This window comes from Rasamsonia byssochlamydoides (assembly GCF_041956645.1).
Source record: "Rasamsonia byssochlamydoides strain NRRL 3658 unplaced genomic scaffold VTN77scaffold_59, whole genome shotgun sequence".
Taxonomy (NCBI): Eukaryota; Fungi; Ascomycota; class Eurotiomycetes; order Eurotiales; family Trichocomaceae; genus Rasamsonia; species Rasamsonia byssochlamydoides.
Genome location: NW_027192442.1, coordinates 69,929 through 92,122, shown reverse-complemented (window position 1 = coordinate 92,122; position 22,194 = coordinate 69,929). Strand labels below are relative to the sequence as shown.

At 49.8% G+C, this 22,194-nt stretch overlaps 7 protein-coding genes across 7 annotated transcripts; 4 read left to right on the top strand and 3 right to left on the bottom strand.

The window, feature by feature from the left end:
• Nucleotides 1–1,912: 1,912 nt before the first annotated feature.
• VTN77DRAFT_7244 (uncharacterized protein) lies at nucleotides 1,913–3,518 on the top strand (the record flags this gene model as incomplete). The annotated part of the gene is made up of 10 exons (XM_069423612.1): nucleotides 1,913–1,969; nucleotides 2,019–2,050; nucleotides 2,121–2,174; nucleotides 2,252–2,258; nucleotides 2,322–2,366; nucleotides 2,425–2,582; nucleotides 2,652–2,708; nucleotides 2,798–2,927; nucleotides 2,984–3,208; nucleotides 3,288–3,518. The coding sequence occupies 10 exons, from the start codon at nucleotides 1,913–1,915 to the stop codon at nucleotides 3,516–3,518; spliced, it is 996 nt and encodes a 331-aa protein (XP_069275471.1).
• Nucleotides 3,519–3,661: 143 nt separating this feature from the next.
• VTN77DRAFT_7243 (uncharacterized protein) lies at nucleotides 3,662–5,948 on the bottom strand (the record flags this gene model as incomplete). Its single annotated transcript, XM_069423611.1, has 12 exons — nucleotides 3,662–3,942; nucleotides 3,998–4,152; nucleotides 4,209–4,286; nucleotides 4,346–4,461; nucleotides 4,518–4,899; nucleotides 4,954–5,137; nucleotides 5,187–5,230; nucleotides 5,285–5,342; nucleotides 5,391–5,508; nucleotides 5,571–5,668; nucleotides 5,725–5,828; nucleotides 5,908–5,948. The coding sequence occupies 12 exons, from the start codon at nucleotides 5,946–5,948 to the stop codon at nucleotides 3,662–3,664; spliced, it is 1,659 nt and encodes a 552-aa protein (XP_069275470.1).
• Nucleotides 5,949–7,050: 1,102 nt separating this feature from the next.
• Nucleotides 7,051–9,253, bottom strand: VTN77DRAFT_7242 (uncharacterized protein; the record flags this gene model as incomplete). The annotated part of the gene is made up of 2 exons (XM_069423610.1): nucleotides 7,051–8,568; nucleotides 8,621–9,253. The coding sequence occupies 2 exons, from the start codon at nucleotides 9,251–9,253 to the stop codon at nucleotides 7,051–7,053; spliced, it is 2,151 nt and encodes a 716-aa protein (XP_069275469.1).
• A 1,649-nt stretch (nucleotides 9,254–10,902) lies between these two features.
• On the top strand, nucleotides 10,903–11,531 carry VTN77DRAFT_7241 (uncharacterized protein; the record flags this gene model as incomplete). Its single annotated transcript, XM_069423609.1, has 3 exons — nucleotides 10,903–11,054; nucleotides 11,105–11,290; nucleotides 11,348–11,531. The coding sequence occupies 3 exons, from the start codon at nucleotides 10,903–10,905 to the stop codon at nucleotides 11,529–11,531; spliced, it is 522 nt and encodes a 173-aa protein (XP_069275468.1).
• A 179-nt stretch (nucleotides 11,532–11,710) lies between these two features.
• VTN77DRAFT_7240 (uncharacterized protein) lies at nucleotides 11,711–13,977 on the bottom strand (the record flags this gene model as incomplete). The annotated part of the gene is made up of 5 exons (XM_069423608.1): nucleotides 11,711–12,061; nucleotides 12,114–12,396; nucleotides 12,462–12,888; nucleotides 12,942–13,681; nucleotides 13,739–13,977. The coding sequence occupies 5 exons, from the start codon at nucleotides 13,975–13,977 to the stop codon at nucleotides 11,711–11,713; spliced, it is 2,040 nt and encodes a 679-aa protein (XP_069275467.1).
• Nucleotides 13,978–17,767: 3,790 nt separating this feature from the next.
• VTN77DRAFT_7239 (uncharacterized protein) lies at nucleotides 17,768–18,313 on the top strand (the record flags this gene model as incomplete). Its single annotated transcript, XM_069423606.1, has 1 exon — nucleotides 17,768–18,313. One exon carries the CDS (start codon nucleotides 17,768–17,770, stop codon nucleotides 18,311–18,313), a length of 546 nt encoding a protein of 181 aa, XP_069275466.1.
• A 2,042-nt stretch (nucleotides 18,314–20,355) lies between these two features.
• Nucleotides 20,356–21,863, top strand: VTN77DRAFT_7238 (uncharacterized protein; the record flags this gene model as incomplete). Its single annotated transcript, XM_069423605.1, has 2 exons — nucleotides 20,356–20,412; nucleotides 20,469–21,863. 2 exons carry the CDS (start codon nucleotides 20,356–20,358, stop codon nucleotides 21,861–21,863), a joined length of 1,452 nt encoding a protein of 483 aa, XP_069275465.1.
• Nucleotides 21,864–22,194: the final 331 nt, after the last annotated feature.

Below are 22,194 nucleotides of genomic sequence, written 5' to 3'. Positions count from 1 at the left end.
CGGAGTATACAATTTAAAGTTATATCGATCGGCCATGACGGGATTTATCGGTGGTAATTATCGGGGCCGTGGGTCGGTCCGAGGTGGGTCCCCCGATGCGGCCCGTTATCTCCCGCTATGGCCGAGCCTACGCACACATACTCCGTACGGAGTACTCCGGAATAAACGGATATATCGCTGAAGTCTGGTCCCTGGATGGGACCGTATCGGATAGGATCAACTTCGCCCTTTAATTAAATTACTTAAACTCCGGATGGAGAGAGGGAGGGAATCAATGCTTCGGGTGCAGCAGGATGCGGATAAGGATCTGATTCTGGGGGCATTTTCAACACCATATGTACTTTCGTATATGATTTCCTTTGCGGGCGTTCCGGGAGCTTCATTTTCGGCGTTTATTTTATTTGACTGGATAATTATGTAGCGCTTGTTTGATATATCTTTTTTTGGTGGCATACACAACAGAGCGACGTGTATACGGAGTATAGTCCGCTAGACCAGGTATGAATACTAACTACTCTATGTAAGTTAGTAACTATGATCAATGAACTGGCTTAACTGCCTTGACTTGACATTGTAGACCAAGAGTCTGGAAGGATTGTCATTCTCAATGTGTAGATTATGCACGGTACCAACACTGGAATTCGAATTCATTGTCTTTCCTAACAAAAAGAAAACGAAAAACCACCATAATAACAGGTCGGCGCCAATATAAAGGGGATCGTCTGTAATCGGAAACTAGCTTGATCTTATGGTACAGTACTGTACATACATGACTACTAGGCAACTCACAAGTAGATCCAAGGTGAGTTGTGTTAGTGATATTATTTTCACCAGCCTCTCTGTTCTTTGTTGACCCGCTGACGGTGGCTGACCTCATCAATTTTACTACTCCCCACAGTCAATGAGCTTCAATCTGGAGTCTTCAGGTCCTTGGAACGGTGAATTGCCTGTTATTTTAATCTCTTGAACCCACCTAAGTGAGTGCTTCAGAACGCGATCCAGGTGTCTCGATTTTGCATGGTCAATGTCAGGCAGGTACGTGTACTCGCCCACTTGGCTTCGATCTGGCCGTTGGGAATGTCAGGACGGAGTACATACCTATGGGGCGCACTGAAGAAAAACATGGTTGCTACCCTTTCCCCAACCCGGGTATTGGACAGGAGGATATGACCTCTATACAACGTCATCTTGCCAGCCCTGACCCTAGGCCCTAAGCCCTAGCGGGCCAGATAGCTGACCTACACTGAGGAGTCACTCACAAAGTCTTTACCTGCCTTGTTTGAAATTGTAAGATATATGATCAATTAATCCACTCTTCTGAGACTAAATGCTGACAAACGTCTCTATATATCTATAATAAAATTGAAGGACACGGTTGGCACAGCTATACCTACACCATCTGGTAGGAACGCTGGAAGAGACTTCGTTCGATCTATGCGTGGTCCGATTCCGACAAGGGTGACCTCGTGAGGGAGATCTGCAGGGTTCGTCAGAGAGTTCGACCTCTACAGGATCTGAACGAGGCGGATGAAGCTTAACGCGCAAGACCTTTCCATATTGGTCAAAGTGGTATGGCCATTCCTATGAGGGCGATCCCCCCAGCCAACGGATACTGTTCGTTCTGGATGCCAAGTTAAATTTAATTAATTAATTAAGATTAGTAGCGCGATCCGGAAGCACTACATACACATCCCCGATCACAGAAGTGACCAGTCACAGGCCGACAGAGTCAGCCTAACAGCTGGCCATGCAGCAAGCCCCTCCCGCAGACTACCCAAGTAGGTAATGTTGAAGGTAAGCGGTCAAGAAGTGCAGTTGCTTTTATAGAGGTATCCTATCCCTCCAACAGTTTCGACTACTGTACTGCTTGCCTCCTCCATCTAATAATACCCCCGAGGCTAACATCGACGCCATGGCTCAGAATCCACCGGCTCAGATTCCGCCGGCTGAGAATACCCTAGAAGTAGATGTGAGCATCTGGGACACTCATGCGAGAATCCTCCACTGATATGGTTTAGGAAGTTGACGCTGATTCTGCTTACAATGAGTCGTGAGTATATATAAACCACCCAAGCTGTAACTTTGGCAGCCTTTGTCTGATGAATCCACTATACGTATAGTATTGGCACAGCTGGCTATGTGTCGTCCCTCAGTTCAAGCGTCAGAAACTATAAGTATGCAAATGAGTTAGCTTTACCTTCCAGTTCAACAGCTTGCTAACCGGATGACTGGTAACTTGGTTGGTTAATAGATATGAAGTAAGTCTCCAAGGCACGTATACTCAAACTCAAAGGAAGTATTACTGACTGACACTTCTTTAGAATGGGCGTCGTTACCACGCCTATCACGAAGGAGCATGTGTTCTGGTATATACAACTATTCAGTCAAATCACTTGTCAAGACTGTGACTGAGTCAGTTCATAGCCAAATGATGAAGAAGAACAAGACCGAATCGACCTTCTCCATCATATATACCGTCTTATGCTAGGAGGAGAGCTGTTCCTTGCGCCAATCGGCAAGAATCCTCAGCGGGTATTAGACCTCGGTACTGGAACGGGCATCTGGGCCATTCAGTTTGCCGAGTAAGCATTTTTCTCTGCCATTTTCTTCTCTTTTACGGAGCAGACCTGTTTCTGATGTTGATAATATAGTGAATACCCTTCTGCTCAAGTGATCGGCACTGATCTGAGCCCTATACAACCTGCCTGGTAACTACTTCTACGATCCCACACATCCTGATATGAGTAATTTTATTTTAATTTATTTTTGTTTTATTTTCTTCTAGCTGACAAATTAGGGTCCCTCCAAACTGCGTATTTGAAATCGATGACTTCGAAACTGAGTGGTTGTATACGACCAAGTTTGACTTTATCCATGGGCGTGAGCTGGAGGGGTGTGTTGCTGATGAGGACCGACTATTCGCCCAGGTATTTGGACATCTGAAGTCTGGAGGGATGTGTTTCTGATGAAGGCTCTTCTCCAGGCATTTAAACACCTAAAATCAGGAGGCTATTTCGAATTCTCCGGTTCCTACACATACTGGTTCTCCGACGACGATACCGCCAAGAAGGCAGAGAGCTGTCAGTTCCTGGTCAAAAACATCCATCTCGCTGGCGACAAATTCGGCAAGAGCTTCGACACGGTGCCCTTGTGGAAAGAAAAGATGGAAAAGGCAGGGTTTGTTGATGTGAAAGAGTTTGTCTTCAAGGTTTGGACTACCTAACTTCCTCTACCTACATATATATGTACTCTTATTTCTGATTTTATTCTGAAATTGGATATTGCAGAAACCGGTTGGTTCATGGTCGAAGGATCCGAAGATGAAAGAGATTGGACGATTCCAGCTGGTTCAGCAGCTCCAGGCCGTTGAGTCTTATACACCAGCACTTTTCTCACGTGTCCTTGGCTGGACCAAGATGGAGATCGAGGTATTGATCGCAAAAGTACGGAATGAGCTCAAGGATCATTCACTGCACCTTTATGTCCCTGTTTACTTTGTGTATGGGCGGAAGCCTTGATTAACAAAGTCTTATTTGCCTTTTTTTTTTATGATTGATCAACATCTGGACAAAGTGTACATCTGGACAAAATGTCGGTTGTGTTTTGTGTAATATTCTGACCACATTATTGCATACATGTACCCGGGTAGAATCTGGCAAATCTAGACCTGAATCTTAACCTCCGTCCTAGCCATCTTCATCTTCCCGCTTAGTGAACTCGGAGAAGATGGGCCCTCGATTTTCTCCGCTTCTGAGACTTCACCTTCAACGACGACAAACGGCTCCTGCAATCCCAGCCCCGGTGGCGGAAACAGGGACCCCAGCACGGACATGACGGTGAAACTGATGGCCAGACCGACGATAAAGGTCAGATTGTACAGTCTGATCCATCCCGCGAGACTGGAGGAGGCATTATCGGAGTTGACGGTGCCGACGAGGCCAGCTGAACCGGCCAGGTCAGAAGTAAGCTACCGATGTGGTTAGGGTATGTAACTTACGCAGCAACGACCACATCCCCGCTACAAAGGCCACTGGTCCCCGCCAGTTGAAACCATGGAAATACCAGTAGATGGAAGACGGGTTGCCCGTATAGAGATCCCGGAGTTTGAGTCGGTGGCGGCGGACAATGTGGTAATCTGCCAGGAGGACGCCGCTGCAAGACGCCAGGTCAGTACCTGAAACTTGAAATGATAGTGCTGGATAACTCACGTCAATGGAGCCATAAAGACGCCAAAGCCGGACAGGACGGAGAGGAACTTGGTTGCGGTGGAGAGGAGTTGCCACGGCCTGAAGAAAATTGTCAGGAGAGAAAATTAAATTTCGTAGTTGAAACGTGAGTAGCTCACTGCGTGCAAATGCCAATAATAGCCATGATATAGCTTCCTCGGATAATGTTGATATATCTTGGGCACAAACCCGCCATGTCCATACCGGTGGAGACAGAGTTGAGAACGACAGATATCTGTAATTCTTAGCAATAGCCTATTCATATCCCTGGATATTCACGACATGTCTTACAGCTAGCTGAGTCGATACCATCCCCACCGAAGCAAAGAACACTCCTGCTCGGGCCCGCGGGCTCGAATGGTAGTGCTCCTGAATATCGGCCAGGAGATAGATGGGATTCCAGACCACTTGTCCCAAGAGGTCGTTTGCGGCGCTCGTCACGACGATTCCGATCACCGCTGTGATGACAATGGTGATCGGGGCCGCCACCAACTGAGACAAGGTGGGAGCGAATCGTCGATTGGCGTAACGCGTCCAGTCCGACTGGCCCAGAGTGCCGGCTCCCCAGGCCCCCAGGATGGCGGTGATGCCGTACATGACGCCCCAGCCGACGTTAATCGTCGTAGGGGTCTCACGGAACATGGATCCGGCTCCGTCGGCATTGACCACGGCCCTAGGAGTACAACCGTGAGGAAACCTGTCCAGATCTGTTGGGCTCACGTCTTACCAAATGAGGATGCCAAAGCACGACGTGGCAAACAGGACGAACGAGATGGCGAATGGGACCTGTAGTCGTTCCGGCTTCACCAAGACCAGCGGGATGAATGCCGCATACCAGATGACCATCCCGATGAAATCGTTGGTGGCGAGATGCGAACTTTCCGAAAAGAAGTTCTTCATGTGTGCGAAGCCTGTGGGAGATGATCAGAAGATTCACGTCGCCAGAGGATACATATCTACCTGGTATGATGGCACCGATGAGCACTCTGGTTGCCTGGCCTCCCCTGGGCAAAATGCAGTCAGAATATATGCATATATACATCGAGATTTGACCATACCAATATGACTGCATTCCGAACCACATGCAAGCGACGAAGATGCGGATTAGCACGGGGACTGGATTCGCCGTTAGATCGAATTGTCAATTGAAGCCGATCCACTCACAATACGCTCCTCGCATGCCCCAGGAGAATCGAGACGCGACGGTAAAACCGATGTGATGTTTTTCGCCCATCCAGCCACACGCCACAGCCAACAGCCCCGTCAGCACGCCTCCGGCAGCCTGGACAAATCAACCATTCGTGAGTTTGATCCCTTTTTCCGACCAGATCGGACAGAACATACCACACATCCTATGGCCTGGCGAGGATTCAGGCCAAAAGCGAGAAGAGTGGACCCGGTCGACCAGGCACTGATGCAAGAACCGGACACGGTCCAGTATCCTAGCCGTCAAGTCAGCCTGGTATACTAGGTTCTAGAATTAGTCAAATGTGCTTACCGAAATAACCCCAGATCCCCCACGTGCGACGTTCGGGCGGAATGGGGATCAAGTCCCGGTTGCACCAGGCTGTGTTCTCATAGTATCTGTCCTCATCGATTGGGCTGATCATTTATTTAAATCGGGTGATCAGGACCAAAAGATGCTTCAAATTAAAGAAAAGGAGGGAGCAGACGAACTCACACTTGCAGTTTTTTCTTGAGTGTCTCCCAATTGACGACCATTTTGGTAGGATGAAAGCCCAGCCAGTTAGTGTTGTTGTCTGATAGCCTGTAGGTAAGTAAACTTCCGAGCTCAGTTTATATACATAATACAGCAGCAGCATACACCTGCCATCTCAATCATGCAATCGGGACACTCTTTGCCTGTCTTATCTCGATCCCCGCACTGATGAAACTGCGCCGACGTGACTGGCTGCAAAAGCGGGGGAAGAACAAGACCGTCTTATCAGGGATCAACAGACCACTAATTTACTGTATACAGCAGTTAGCAAAACTTTGTAGTAACTGTTTTGTAGTATACCAAAGGATGGATCACATCTAATATTACCGATTTTGGCAGGCAGAAGCCAAGGCCGTGGTAATTTCCTCACCCTTACTTCCTTCCTTCCTAGACTGTACTTGAATGTTAATTTATCTTCTTGCATCTCATCTCACCATCACTTCTAGTGAAGGAGAAGAGCGCACTCCCACGAGCAATACGATAATATCCCACGGGAAGCCCTCACTCTCATCAGGGCTTGTTGCGAGGCATACATCACACAAATGAACGACCTCCGCGCGGGAATGATCCCAATGGAGAAAAGGAATGAGGGAGTGGGAAATCCAACCGGTAGCCAAAGAAGTCAAAAAATGGCAATCTCGCCATCTTCTTCAAGGTTCACGTGACTATTCCGATATACTTATTACAGGCGCGTCGGACAGTCCGTATCAATACGGTCGTTCCTCGTGAACGGATCTGCCTTCGGAAGAGCAGTTGGTCACTCTGAAATTTTATTCGATTCCAGGAAGTAGGGCGTTCAAATGGATAAGAATGGGCTATGGAGAATCATTAGGTAATACCTTTCCTAAACAGGAATACTATACTAGAAGGGGACTTGCTAAGTATATAGAGAGTACAGTACAATGGATAACTTCTAATTAAAAGCCTTCTCTGCTGCTCCCCCGATTTTACAGTACTTCTGCCATGGACGGACTTACTTACGGTGCACGGACTGGCACTTGCAGCTTCGGCTTGCTCTCAAATGATGGAGAGAGCAGTCGCAAGGAGACTGCATTCTCAATCAATACTAATTTGACTGAGTAAATGACAACCGGGGATATCATCTCAACCGCCCTTGAAGGTCGGACTAGATCGCAACTGCATCAGCTCGATACACCGTTGCGCAATGCCATTTGCCATATCCTGCAGCAGCAGACTTTCCCCCTCTTGACTCGTGTCAGATGATGCTCCGCCATCTACCCAACAGACGTAGGCATGCATGACGGATGGAATGACGAACGCAGTCTCCGAGTACTCACTCCCCACGACTCGCTCCTCAGCGAGGCCGATAAACCGGCTTAATAGGTCCATGGCTTCCTGTTTGAGGGAAGGGACCTGTTCCAGGGCATGGTCCATACCAGCAGGCTTGGAAACTACTCCACGGAGGAGTTCGAAACACAGGAACACCGCTGCGGGGAACGCGTCGTTCTGATATATGGAACACTCCTTACGGATCAAGGTCTGTAATCCGGTGGTGTGTTGCGATCCTTCTTCTCCCGGGATGAGTTGTCGGAGGATCTTGAGCGCCGTGAACGTACATACATTCCGTGAAAAGTAGAATCTGCGGTCGTGACGGATGGCAAATGGCCAGTGGAGAGCTAAGAAGGCACGACGGATCAACAGCCTCGTATGCTCCTCCACGAAGGAGTTTGTAGGATATGGATTAGTGGTGCGTTCCTCGGATAACGACCACCCTGCCGCTGCAGTGAGCTCGTCGTTCAGCTCACAGGCCATATCATATGTCAAATCAAACCGGGATCCGTTGAGTAATTGCGCGATCTTGAGTCGTACAGGGAGAGATCGGATCAGAGCGGGTTGTTCCGACATCGATCCCTCTTCCTGCTGTTCAAGTCTCTCTCCCATCCAGGAGTCAGATTCAGGACAGGTTGGCTGCATTCCCGATTCGAGTGACGATTGCACATCGAGCTCGAGGACAGTATACCACAGACGCCATCGCAACGAGCGCTCTTCGACCGGCATGCCAACAAGGTGCGAAGGGTCCTTGTGGAGACTCATCGCCATCGCATTTCGTACCAAAATAGCAGAGCCAACAGAGTCGTTTGGTGGCCCAATGCAATAGAGCCTCCGCGTCAAGAATAGAAGGATATCCACCTGCAGAGAAGTGAGGCTGTACTTGTTCATATCCGCCGTCGTGTTTTTCCAGACCTTGGCCATGCTGAACCATTTGAGAACCGTCGAGTGCGGCAGCCGGTACTCTCCGTCCTTCACGAAGGCATTCCCGATACTCAGGACGAGAATCAATATGACGAGAAACTCGCATCGGGAGTTCTCCATGCCCAGCCACAGTTGGTCATAATCTCTCATGAAATCGCGCCAAGGGACCACTCCGTAGAGTTTTCCAAATGAGTCGTGGTAGCTCGCCACCAGCCTGTCACACACTGCTCGCGAAGCCATATCCTCTCTCAAGTCGACGTGGGTAACCAGGGCGAGGTTGATTATGTCCGCATTCAATTGAAGAATTCTTTTCTCGCGGAGTTGTGTCAGGTACTTCCAGAAGGACGCCCGCGTTCCATCCTCTCTGCAAACGGTCAGGTTGTGAATCAGAGGCCTCACATTCGCGAGCTACTGAAGCATTAGCAACGCTATCGGAGTGATGGACTGTATTTCATCGTACCATTGGCAAAATTGTCGACCAATGACTCTCTCCATGAAATTCCGTCATCCAGCCATCCTCGATGAAGTTCAGATTGGGCTGATCGTTAGAGCTGTCAATGTGTGCTTCGTCAAGCTCGGACTGGCCGTGCGCAGTAACGATGGAATCGACCTGACGAAGTGGTTGGTCCCTTGGAGAGAAAGGGACAGCTTCTTGAGTACTGGCAGTCCGATTGATCCCAGGACTGGCCGTTAAAGAAGTGGCGTGGCTCGACACAGGAATAACATCTCTACGCCGAATTTCCTGCTCATTCCTGTGTGTCCTCAGGGGACTCGATTCCCCTAGCGGTGCATTATGCTCTCGCAACCGGCGCAGTCCTGTGTTTGATTGTGGAGCACTCCTGCCGGTATCGACCGGGTTCGACGAACTCGGGATACCGTGATCGGAATCTCCAGGAGACTGGATGATATCGGTGTAGACGCAACTCCGCCCCTTGGACAGCTTGTAGCATTGGTCACAGGGCAGTTCTCTGTTGCATTTCACTTTGCGCCGTCTGCATAGAACGCAAGAGAGCTGTGGCCGTCTTCGCCGTCGCCGATCATCTATCTCACTAATCAGGGGAGAGGCGTGGGCACGGCCGGGTGATGCCATCATCACCAGGCTTGGGATTCAAGCATATCCCTAGAATAGAAGAAATGGATGAGACAGACATTACCTTAGTCTGTATAGTAAATTGATAGAGTCGTGCCGTTCAGCCGCATATGTGGTTCGAAAAATCATTCTCCGGAACTCTCACCCCGGAGAACCCGGAGAACCGTGAATTGCGGAGAGGATTATGTAAGCCAGATTTCAACCTGGTCCCAGATCATACGATCGCGATCAATAGTCGCTGGATGAAGTGGTTCCCTCATTTTCAATCCCTAGAGTTTCAAGGAGTAAGTATCATTTCTCTTTAAATCGTCTATTCGTTCGTACTGCACGGAGCATATTCGCCATATCAAGGGAGATAGATGCCTACAGTATACAGATAGCAAGAGATCAGTATGCAAGTGCTGTACCTAGGTATGAAATACAGAGTCCATGGGCCCATGCTCCATTGGGAACGAACTAATCAGACAATACCTATTATTGTGTTATCCAAGGACCCGTCCAGTGGTGCGCCGTGCTGGCCAGATGACGTCTTTGCTGCTGTATACAGATCCTCGGTGCAGTCTTGGCGCGGGGGAGGGGTGGCTGGGCCAGGTCTAAAAGGCCTAAAAGGCTAAGTTGGCTGAGTTTCTGCAAGTGCGCGATTTTGGGTACGGAGCTGGCAGAGAGAGGTTCTTAGGTAGCTGACCTGGTAGACTTGGTCTTTACGGTCAGCTCTGTTCCCAAGGCTGTACTTGTACTGTAGTTAAGTCAGTTCTACGGCCTCGTCTGGAGGAAATAGTAAGACTAAAATACAAAAGAAGGTTCGGAGAAAGTCAATTCATTGCTGGAGACAGAGAAATTCAAAGAAAGCTCTGTAATCTAGGTGGGACGGATCGACGAGCACAGGGCACAGCCCAGGTGACCAAATGACCTGCATCTCTTCTTAACTAGTGGTTGTCTTAACCGTCTGCCCACAGCTCGATGTGATTGCCGCCTCATTATTCAGTATGGTTGGCGCAAGCCCGGTGTGACCAAATTCCGTCCTAACCAGCATCATTGGCACAGCAGCTTCGTCATCGTCCTTGGAAGACGCCCTTGGCTGATTCTGGAGCCGACTCGCGTCGACAGCTCACGTACTCAGGTATCTTAGGCTTGTGGTGCTCCAGAGTTACCTAGGTAGACATCTGATTCTGCGGGATCGACTTGGACCGGCTCGCACTAGTTCCACCTACCGACCGTTTCTATGGCATGACATGATGACATGGCATGACCTGCCCCAACGGCGTGTTGAGCTAACCAGAGCTTATTGAGCAGATCAGTTAATCATAATCCTGGGGTGTCTCGTACGCACCATGGTCCGCTGCTATCGGTTCACGGGATCAGCACTGCACTGTCGAGGGGCAGGCGCCGTCGATAACTACATAAGGTGCTCAATTGCCAGGCGAGCCCGAACAATTCATATCGAAGCCTCGTGTGGGAAGTTGCAATTGCAACGGACCATGAACCAAGCCGATATCGTTCGATGACCAGACAACTGAGCTACATCCAGTGAGAGCCCCGGCAAGGTTGTACAGACTCGACAGTGGCGGACAGAGCTCTCACCGACGTGGTGAGACAAGTGTCACGGTTCTACAATTATTTCTTTGGCTGCACCCGCCATTCCTTCAGCGGCCATGTTACCCTTTCCTCTCCCCCCTCTCCATGTTCCCTCGTCAAGGGACACAGGGTCGAGTCGAATGATGGCGAAACGAGCTGACAGCGCGTCCCTGACGGTGTTGCTTGGAGTGATATTGGGAATTTCGGTCGCATTCATATCATGTTTACTGTGAGTTAGCACGTCGGCTGGTGCGGGCTGGTTCTGACTCGCCATCACAGGTTGGCCATCTATCTAAACCGGCGCGATCCGGCGAACCCCGAATCCAGCTCCGGAAACAAAGATTCTTCATCGGAAAGGCTAAAAAGGCTTGATGCCGTTTCGCCCACCTGTACACTGGATCAATGGTGGCCGAGTGTGAGGGATTCGTTGAGTCTGTCAGAAGCGGTGGATAGTCAATTTATCTGGTATGCTGAAGATCCTCCCATTTTGCTGGACCAATGTCTCTTCTAACAGCACTGCAGTGTCGTATGCCTCGAGCCTGTCCTCCGCACCCAGGTGATTCATGAACTCAAGTGTTTCCATGTTTTCCACAAGGAATGTCTGGAGAAATGGTACCTCCGAAACCATTTCAACTGTCCTCTCTGCCATCGCGCCTACTTTCATGAAGCGAGGCGTCCGGTTCAGGACTTTGTTTGGATTGTGTGACGTTTAATGACGGAGTGTCCTTTTCTGGGATTGGCGTTTGAGCGAATCTGCGAATATACCCATGTCATTATTTCTCGTTTGTCGTCGTTTATTAGAAGATCTCAGATGACTTTGCCAGCTGTGCAAATCGTTCAGACATGACACTCCTACCTCGACATCTCCCAACTCTTAAATCAAATCTACAGACCGAAAACGTCCGAGTTGAACTCCCAGTTATTGTAGTTATTCCAGTCCAGAAAGTTATCCAGACCAGACGTCACATCGTGAACGAAATTGACGTCTTCGCTGGTTGCAATCGGAGGGTCAAGGATCTGATCCAAGATGCGCGAAAGTTTCTTCTCGACCTCCTTGCACATACCATAATTTCCCTGGCCCGGACGTGCGACCCAAGAGAGGCAGGATACAAACACGCTCAGGTTGCGGATTACCTCTGCGCGTGGCAAGACGACGGGGTGCGGGCCCGCTTGTTGCGTTTGACGGAGCACCTCGAAAGCAAGGACACAGGCGCTGGGAAGCCCGTAGTAGAGGACCTAGACTAGACCTTAGCAATCGTAAAACAGTGACGCTTTGAACGAGACGTACAATCCACGAGTAGTGTCTGCTTCGATCGGTCGCATTATCCCGATCATTGCAGATTCTGAGGACGGTCGACAAGAGCTGCCTGGAAGTGTCGAAGAGCGGGACTTGGCCGTGACCGGTGTATTTGATAAGGGTCCTGTGGAGCAAAAATCCGCTATATAGATAATCGAGATAGAGAAGAAATATCGGAGAGGCAGTGTCGTATAACCCAGTATCCGAACAGCGGTCGTACCTGAGATGGTCCGGACACGCCTCCCACGCTGCTCGCGCTCTTTCCAGAATTTTACTACAAAATAAAACATTTAGTCGATCCTCCAATGCCAGATCGAGCTTTCTCTCTGTGCATCTTACCTGGCCTTTCTTGGGAAGTCTTGCTGATAACCTACTCCTAACGCCAATTCGAGGATCTCTTCTCGGTAGATTGCCAAGAGAAACCGAATACGAATCAGGCTGGTGCGGTGTCTCTTGCCCTGCCTGTCCCATCCTGCGTCATCTAGTTGGGCGACGGCGTTGTCAAGTGCTTCGCCTCCAGAGATGAGCACATCGTCACTTAGGTCAAGCGGTGGAGTCAAGGTGCAGTAACGATAATTGATAAGCGGTGGTCGTCCGACAAATGTGGCAACACACTTGTCAGTGTAAAAAGCAGCGGCAAAGCAACCTCTCCTCAATTGCTTCAGGAAAAAGGGGCAGTCATCGTCCGCTGGTCCATCGACCTGATGAAGCCCTGCCGCATACACAGTGGCGGACAGGTCCCCCAGTCGACGCCACGCCTGGTAGCCTGAGAAAGAATAAGCCTCGACTATTATTACAAATAATAAAAACGAAACATACTGGAATCACCGTATTGTTGAGTTCTCAGAATCACGTCGGTGTACTGAGCAAAGGCAAGTATTTCATTTGACGAGGCTGCGTGGTCACAGAATGCAATACAAGTGCTCGTAGCCTCTGAGATCTGGTTCAGAAGCCTCTCCTTTGCCTCCGGACTGCCTCGAAGTTCGGCTATGGCAGGGTCCGTTTCATGGGTGGCCAGTAAACTGACCCCGGAAAGGGCAAACATAAACCCAATAGTCTCCCAGCGAATTTTCTCTCCGGTAAATGACGAAGTATAATCGTCAATAGTCATGCCGCTGTGCGGCTTCAGCGGCCTCGAGGAGTTGCGAAATATCTGGATGGAGAGATCTCGCAGCCGAGATTCCTTTTCTGTGGGTTCGAAGCTCTCAAATAGGCGTCGAGTGGAGATGAGCATCGTGTCAACTACCGAGTAGGGCAGGATCGTGAACCATTTGCTCTGGTAGTACTTCCGGATCAGCGCGTCGAATAACGAGAGGTTGTACAGCAAGGACAGCACTCTCAGCCCAGACTGGGCGCGCTCGGCGTCGACAACTTGCATGATGCTACCTGACTCCGTCCCGCCCTCGATGTCCGCCGGAATATCTTTCTGATGCTCTGCAAGCACTGCAGAGTAGCTCGTAGATCCGAGATATCCAGGCGAGGTAGACGGAAGCTCGAGGGCAGGAGTGTCTGAAGGTTTGAAGTGTGTACTATCCAGTGACGAGCGCGGACTGGGGTCGCTAGAGATTTGTTACTCCGATGTCCACAATTTTGAATTCTTGTCTTCATTTACATACTTTGGCTTTGGGCTGCTTGGCTTGTGCACTCTAAAATCGCTAGACAGTCTTCCTCGAGTGCCATTGGCGCTTTTCGTCATCGGAGAAGGGTGATAGAAGCATTGCCGGACGATGCCTCTTGACGTGCATCTCCCGCATACAGGTCTTGCGTGATCGCATCTGAGCTTCGAAGTCCGACACGGCTCACAGGCGGCCGTTCTGCCATTGCGGCGCGTCTGTGGTGATTGGGGCTGATACATGATCTAAATCAGAATTCCGAAGGTTATGTAAATGGACCAACGCCCAGTTCCGATATGCAATGCCAAACCCCACAGTCTACCTACACAATGCTAGGTAGATTAATTTCGGAATTCAATGTGAAACAGTCGACGGGTTGCGTCGGTGTAACAGGAGAGCAGAAAAATTGTTAGTTTTGGCAGTTCGGAGTTCGGAGTTCGGAATAACCCGGTCTGCGGAGTAATGGACGGAAGGAACCTTAGCCAGCCTCGAACCTGCCTGATTTGGCAATTAAATGCTGATAAGAACATTGGAAGGAGCAGCATCGCAGAACCGCGAAGAGCACCTTCAGTTTGAAAGCCGGCTGCTGCAATTGGTGGTTCTAGGAGCTGTCAGCTTTTAAATGGCCTTCCATAGCGTCTGCCCATAGAAATCCAGCTACAAGGAACGGTTACCTTTGGAATTTTAAGGATTATGTACAGTACAAGAATCCGTGCAATATAATGAGCTCAGACATGTATTCTGACTAATCTGGGGGAAGAAATGCAGAATATTTAGGTTCATTCATATTCTGAAGTGTGATATTTGACTTCTTTATGTGATGGACCTGACCTGACCTCACCCGACAGGGGTGCCTGCCAGTCAGAATGACCAAACCCAATCCTCTCACTTTGTCCGGTTTCTTTATGCAGCTGAACTCAACAAGGGGAGTTGACAGTGAGAGTGGTCAATCGAACTCTCACTTTTTCCAACTTTATGCCGAGTCTTGGGACAACTGGACGAGGTCTGGCCTAGCAATGATAATGAAACTCTCACTTTGTCCGACTTTATGCCAAGTGTTGAAAGCAGCTGGACTAGCTTGACAACTTGACCTGACCTGGCTGAAATAAAACTCTCACTTTGTCCGGCTTCATGCCAAGGCAAATCATTCTATGTGACTGAACTCGATACCTCAACTTCATCTCTCGGCACCAGATGATGACCTGCCGACTTGTTTCAACTTCAAGCATAGCCAGTCAGCCAGTCAGCCAGTCAGCCCAGTCAGTCAGTTCAGTAAAAATATATATCTGCAGTTGACTGTAATATACCCTGTGGCTGAGCTAAGATCAGAACTCACAGCCCTAGCCTACGCCCTGCGTCCAGAGACAGAGAGTCCTGGCATTCATAAGCATGACACTCCGCAAACGATTGGTAGGGCACTTTGCCTGTACATGTACGGAGCACGGAGTACGTATATTCTAGAAAGTCCTCTCCTCGCAGAAGACAGACTGCCTCGTCCATCATCCATCCATTTATCCAGTCATTCATCGCTTCTTGGATCTAGGTTCTGAGGTCTAACAACATAAGCTTCAATACTACATACCTAGGTAGGTAGGTAGGTACTTCAGGTCGAACTTCGAACTTCTCCAATGACGTAGTCTATCCCATCCATCAACAAAACTAACCGGCTCAACTGTACTGTAGTGGCCTACAGCAGAGTAGGTATTATTAGGTATTATTAGGTACCTAACTATCCAGAGAGCAGTCGTCCCAGCGAAGAGAAATACATAGTATGCCAGTGGGCGCCTAGCAATAGATCCTCTCTTCTACTGTAATATTAAGTAATAATTACTGCTGTGAAAGGGTAGTATCGCCCATTCTATTGTATTCTCTCATTTAGGTAATCTTGATGCTTGAATTATGTAATGTAATGTACTTTCATATCACCCTGCATAATAACATTCGAGGCTTATGAAATTCTTTGCCTTGTTTTGTTTTGTTTCTCTCTTTTTTTCGACACTGTCTTCCTATCTCCATCTACTAATGCATCGGGGAGAAGGCCGGGCGGGGAAAGTTAACTTCCATGAGCAGAGCACGTGATAAATGACCAGTTCAAGACAGTTAATTAATAATGAAAGCGGTTACTAAACCAGAGTCTACAGTCTACTACACAGTAAAGACAGCAGGAGTAGGTAGAAATCCCCACTCCTGGCATCAATACTGCAGTAAAAACTCCTGTAGATAATCTACATAATGTACATGTAGATTTACCCTTAAGATACAGCTATGGATATATACTCTTCCTTTACTGTACTGTACTTTTCCTCCCGATTCCGTGAATGATGAAATCAACCTTTATCTACAGTATCTCCTATCTTATCAGTCGGTAACCTACCTCCGTACTCGTTAGATGGTGCTTTGCTTAGGGATCACCGTGTACTCCGTACTAGTTAGTCCTGTCCTTATCATGCACGAACTTGTCACTTCGGCAAGTCCTGACTATAATAGGAGAGCGCATTCCGGACGGCTATAGATAATGCTAGTAGATGTGCTACCGACCGATAAGCGGGGTGACGACTTGAGTTGACAACATGTGGAGATGGAAAGGCCAGTACTGTACTGTACACATACATAATTCAAGAGATCGATTGTAGAGTCAGTCGAAGTCGACTTTATTATAATACTCCTGTAGAACAGGTGAAAAAAAAAAGACGATAAAGAATTGACGTCCATATTTGATTTCTGCAGCATGTCAACAGACATTGACAAAAACGCGTTCGTCCCCGCCTTGTCGACGACAATCGGCGTCAAAGTGGATAATGATAATAGCGAACTAGGTAGGGCGGCCACCAGTGATGGTGATGGCGATGGCGAAATCCAGACGATCCATCATCGCATCGACGCGGCGGTGGAGCGATCCTACCTGCGCAAGTTGGACTGTCATTTACTGCCGTTTCTGTCGTTGATGTATTTGTTTAATTCGGTTGATCGGGTGAGAAGCCAGAATATAGAATTGTCGTTGATTGTTACTGATACCGAGACTCAGTCGAATTTGTCAAATGCGCAGACGGACGGGTTTGACAAGGATATGCATTTCAAGGGCAATGAGTACTCGCTTCTGCTGCTGTTGTTCTATATTCCCAATGGTCTTGCGGGTTAGTACGGCAGAGATCACAAGACGGATGAAATGAGGACGGAATTTGACATGAATTCTTCACAGATCTCCCTCTGAATCTGCTCACAAAGCGGTTCTCCGGCAAAATCACACTCCCCTCGCTGATGCTGGCCTGGGGCGGCCTGTCTATGGTCCAAACCGGGTGTACGAGTTTTGCCGGAATGCTCGTTGTCCGTCTGCTCATCGGGTCTGTATCTGTATTCTTTGTGGCAGAAATCTGGACTACTGACATGATCGCGGCTGTTGACAGCTTCTTCGAAGCCGGTTTCTATGCAGGCACTATCTTCCATCTCACCCTGTTCTACACGCGTAACGAGCTCGGCTTCCGCATCGCCCTCATCTTCGGCAGCGCGGAGCTGGCAGCCGCATTCTCTGGCCTCCTGGCTTACGGAGTGTTTCAGATCGAGAATACCGCTCTCAAAGGATGGCAGTATCTGTTCATCATCGAGTGAGTGATTTCCTGCTTTGGACTTCTTCAAATCCAACACTAAGACGGAATTATCGTGTCAGGGGTGGAATCACTGTGCTTCTTTCGCTGTTTGGGTACTATTGGCTGCCGGCCAGTCCGCAGGAGGCGCGATGGCTGACCCCGGCCGAGAAAGACGTTGCAAGAGCTCGTTCTCTAAGGGATGGTTCCAAGGTCGTGGGCGAGGACTTTAACCTGAAGCTTGCCTTCAGGCAATGGAGGAACCCGAGGATGATGATCTGGGCCATTATCGCGCTCACCTATCCCATCCCGTTCTCCACCGCATCCAACTTTCTTCCACAGGTAGGTCAATGAATCTGACACAAAGCACACTCTCTCACCGGAAAGGCAACTCAATTGATGTCTTCAGATCGTTGAACGCCTCGGTTACAGCGTCGTCAAGACCAACCTGATGACTGTACCTCCGAACCTGGTTGGCTTCTGCGTCCTTCTCGCGGTGACTCGGTCGTCCGATTACTTCCGCGAGCGAACCTACCATATCTGCTTCTCGCTAACTCTCTCGCTGACCTCCCTGATCATCCTCGCCACGATCGACGTGACGGCGCACAAAGGCGTCGCCTACTTCGCTATGTTCCTCCTCGCGTCGGGCGCCTACGTCCCTTCGTGTCTCTTCCACTCCTGGCACAACAATAACAATCTCAGCGAGAACGCGCGTGCCGTCACCACGGGCATCCTCGTCGGTCTGGCCAACCTCGGGGGGATCATCGGCAGCGCGACCTTCCGTGTCGAGTATGCACCCAAATATATTCCCACGTTGGCCGTAACGGCTGCGTGCGCAGCGACGAGCATCATCTTTGTGCTTGGATTTGGCCTGTGGATGAAGCACGACAACCGCCGACGAGATCGCGAGCAGGGGGTTCACATCCGCGCTGAGGACGTGGATACGGGTCTGCTGAATGATTATGAGAAGGATATCAACTGGAGATGGTTCACCTAGTCAGCTGCCAACAAGAGTGGTCTTATCTTGGAGAAATATCATACTGTCTGCAACTCTAATTAACTTGCCTGCCCTCTCACCTTAAGTACTAAATGTACGTACATACAGTACATACATAAAAGAGAAACGAAAGCACGCAAATCGTTGATAAGCAAAGTTAATAATAATAGACAGAAAAGGTGTGTCTTGTTGGCTCCCACCAGATTAGGTAATTATGGGACTGTACGGCCCATTTGGGAAGGCAGAACCGTGTGCCCCGAAAAGGAGAAGCGCCAGTCCAAGTTCACTACCTAGTAACCGATAACGGGCACAGTCTTCTTTTGCTCAGTGTGACGATCTTCGACGAAGTGCTGATTACAAATCTCATTCTCACGTGATGATCGGCGTGTTCATTTTCGTGCATTTAATGTTGGTCATTTTAATTTGCTTTTCTTTCTGCTGCGCCGCCAAGTCCAGCCAGGGTGATTCATTGGAGTGTTGGGAGTTGTGAGGCTCCGGGATGTCGCCCGTCGACTCATCGACTATCGATCTCCTGCAGGTGCTGGGGTGCATACATATAAGAGGGGCAGATATTCTGTACCACCTTGACCCAGATACGGTTGAGCACTCACTCAGTAGTCTGGAGTCTGGAACCGACTATTGTAAGGGTGAGAGATACGATGCCCTTCTTGGAGCCTGCAGTGGACGAGGCTGGCTGCTGCAGGGTCCTCGCCTCGTGAATTTAACTAGGTCCGTGCTCGTAGTCCCGTGGTCCGCGGGAATGACGGGCGAAGTTGGTAAAGCATAATCCAAACCTGCAGACCCTACGGGCAATGGGCCCATCATGATGATTATTTAATAATTATTAATATTATTAATATTCATGGTCGTAAGGCAGGCTGTCTTTTGCCAGAGACCAGACCCCGAAGCTCGAATCCGGGCTGCGAGCGACTGCCGAGACAGTTGGTTGGATTGCTCGCAACGGTTAAACGCCTAAATAATACAATACCGAACTAGGTAGGTAGATACAGTTTGTGATAGGCTTATGGCACCACAAATCAAAAGCGACCACTCCTGTACGGAGGATGGACTTGTGATTCCAATGAATCTTCCCTCTTGACGGCATGACAGAGCTTGGAGGGCCCCGGAATGGAGAGGAAGGCGTGATCAGGTTGCAGCCTCACCACCGGAATGCGGTGCCGTCCGAGTTGACCTGTTCCACTCCAGCAGCCAGTCCATGTTCTTCATCTAGAGGCTCTCTACAGTATTACCCCGCAGCAATGCTCCTAACTCCAGTAGGGACTCACTCTTCATTCTAAAGTCGCGACCTGTCACCTCGGATAACGTTGTGTCCCAACCTCGTCGTTATCCTACCGCGTCTTTCCCCAGCTCCACCCGCGCCATTAACAGCTTCTTTCCCGCCGCCAACAATCGCTCAAGACGGGCCTCTGCGCTGCATCAACTGGCTTGGTGGTTATTGTTCACAGCACATGGCAGAGTAGGAGCGACAAGGATTGGATGCTCTGGCCACGGCCAAAACACCCCGGTGGGCCTCCCTAAGGCGAAAAGCTGCAGATCTGGGTTGTTCCCGTCTCCCCGCAGATAGGTCTTGACGCCGCCAGCCCGCCATCATTTTTATTGGGAGACCCACGCGCATCCGCGCATCCGGAGCCAGTGAGCCTGAGTCCAGACGGAGTGGCTAGGAATAGCCTGGCCGCCGTTCTCTTGGATCCCGTGCCTATGAAGACCCCGGCGAGCTGGCTGGCTGAACTGACGAAGCAGCGCAGAGAAGTCTTTCCTCGATGCCTTCACAGGAAGGTCCGTTTCCCTCTGTCTCTCTCTCATTTTCTTTTCCTTTCCTCCCCATTCTGTACATGCTCGCTTCGTTTCGTGTGGTCGCCGCCGGAAGCGATTTCCCGCACAAATCGACGATTGCGTCCATAGTCCTCGATTGCGACGCTTCCAATTCAGTGATGCAGTCCAAATCTCGCTCCGACTTGTTGCGTCACTGGTTCTTGGGTTGTGGGTTCCTGTGTTAAGACTGGACTGCGTGATCATCGACCATGGTCGGTGTTCCGCGTAGTAAAGGATGTCTTACATGCTTGCGTCGTCGCGTAAAGGTGGGATGTCCTGGTGGATAGGCAAAGCTTAGTAACTGATCATACGCTATCACCAGTGCGACGAACTTCGCCCAGAATGCTCCCAATGTCTGAAATATGGCGTCTCATGTCCCGGTTATTCCAGATCGATGAAGTTCCAGGATGAGGGGCCGTTGTTGCGCAAGCGATTTGGGTCCCGGGCCTACCGAACAACGCGGATTAAACCCGAACAGCCCCGGCCGTCAGATTCAATTGACGAGCGCGCTTTGCCCTCCCTTGTCGCCAGTTCGATGAGCCGTCAACAGTCGTCAGTGTTCCGCGATTTCGTCTTATCGGCGTTTCCTCGATGGTTCGGCCTGAACAGGTGCCGAGTCAAAGTCACTTGGGCGACCTACGTTGCTGAGCAGTTGGGGCGCAATCAGGCCTTCGATGCCGCCATTTATTGCATCACCTGTGCCTTTATGGGCCAATATCACGATGACGCCAGATTACGACAATCGAGCTGGGAGATGTATGCGAAGGCGATGACATTGCTCAAAGACTCCGTGACAGACGAGAACATGTTGAAGTCCCGCGAAAGCGTGAGCACGTCCATCTTGCTCAGCCTCTTTGAGGCCTATTCGATGGGGAAGGACGATTCCTGGGCTCGACACGCGGTAGGGACGGCGTTGATGATGTCTCTTCGAGGCCCCAACATCCACCGAACCGGCTTTGATCGTTGTTTGTACCTATCCTTTCGCAGTTTCCTTGTCGCACAAGCTCTGGTCGAAGGCAAGCCATGTATCTTCGAGAAGCCCGAGTGGCAAGCGCTGATCGATCGAATCCGCCGGGAAGATATGAACGATCCCAAAGCCGATGAACCCATCTCCGTCTTCATCGACATATCCGACCGGCTCTTCATGGAAATCGCCAAGTTCCCGGGCATTGTCAGTGAGGCGCGGGTCTTGATGTCGTCACCCATCAGGCAGACAACCAAGATCAAGCTCCTTGCGGCACGCATCTGGAACTGTCGCGAAGCTACGCGATCCCTTGCCGCAGAAATGCGAGTGGCTCTTTCCGTTCACGGGTATTTATCCCGGTTGGGTGATCCGGGAGCTTTTGTTGGTCCTATTGCGTCGACTTTCCCCGAGTCCTTCGCGAATTGTCTGCTTCGAGGGACGGACACGACGATAGCTGTTCTCGACCTGCTCCTAGCCGACCTCGCTGCCATTGAGATGATGACCACTGACCCGACAGCGGGATCTGCCCCTTTTCCAGTGTTACTACCTCGAGCGAAAGATTCGCGCTTCGCGCCCGTTTGTCGCCCGTTCCGGATCGTGTCAGGACTGGGAGGTGATGAGTTCTCTGGCAACGGACACAGATCCAAGTGTCGCGTTAACGAATGGCTAGATCTGGTGGCGTCGAGCATGGGGATGGAGGGACTGAGAGTCGTGTACGATATGAGCAAGCCACAAACAATACCAATACGGTGATGATTCGTTGTCGTATGCAGCGGGCGAAACTCCACCACAACATGCGCTAGACGCGTTGACCGTGAACGGACGTCAATTCAACATATTGTACATACATCAGTCCAAAGAGACTGAAAAACTGACGAAGGCAAGCAAGCAAAGGAGGAAGGAAAATCAGAGTAAATTAGGGAGGTAAATAAAACATCCTGGAACGTCACATCTGTCCTGATTTTTGAGTGTTCGGTATGAATGTTCTTCAATCCCATTCTTTCCTGTTAACCTGGATGTTCGCTTGCTGCTCGGATCAATGGTTGCAGCTTGGCGTCTGGCAGATTGAACTCATCGTGAATTT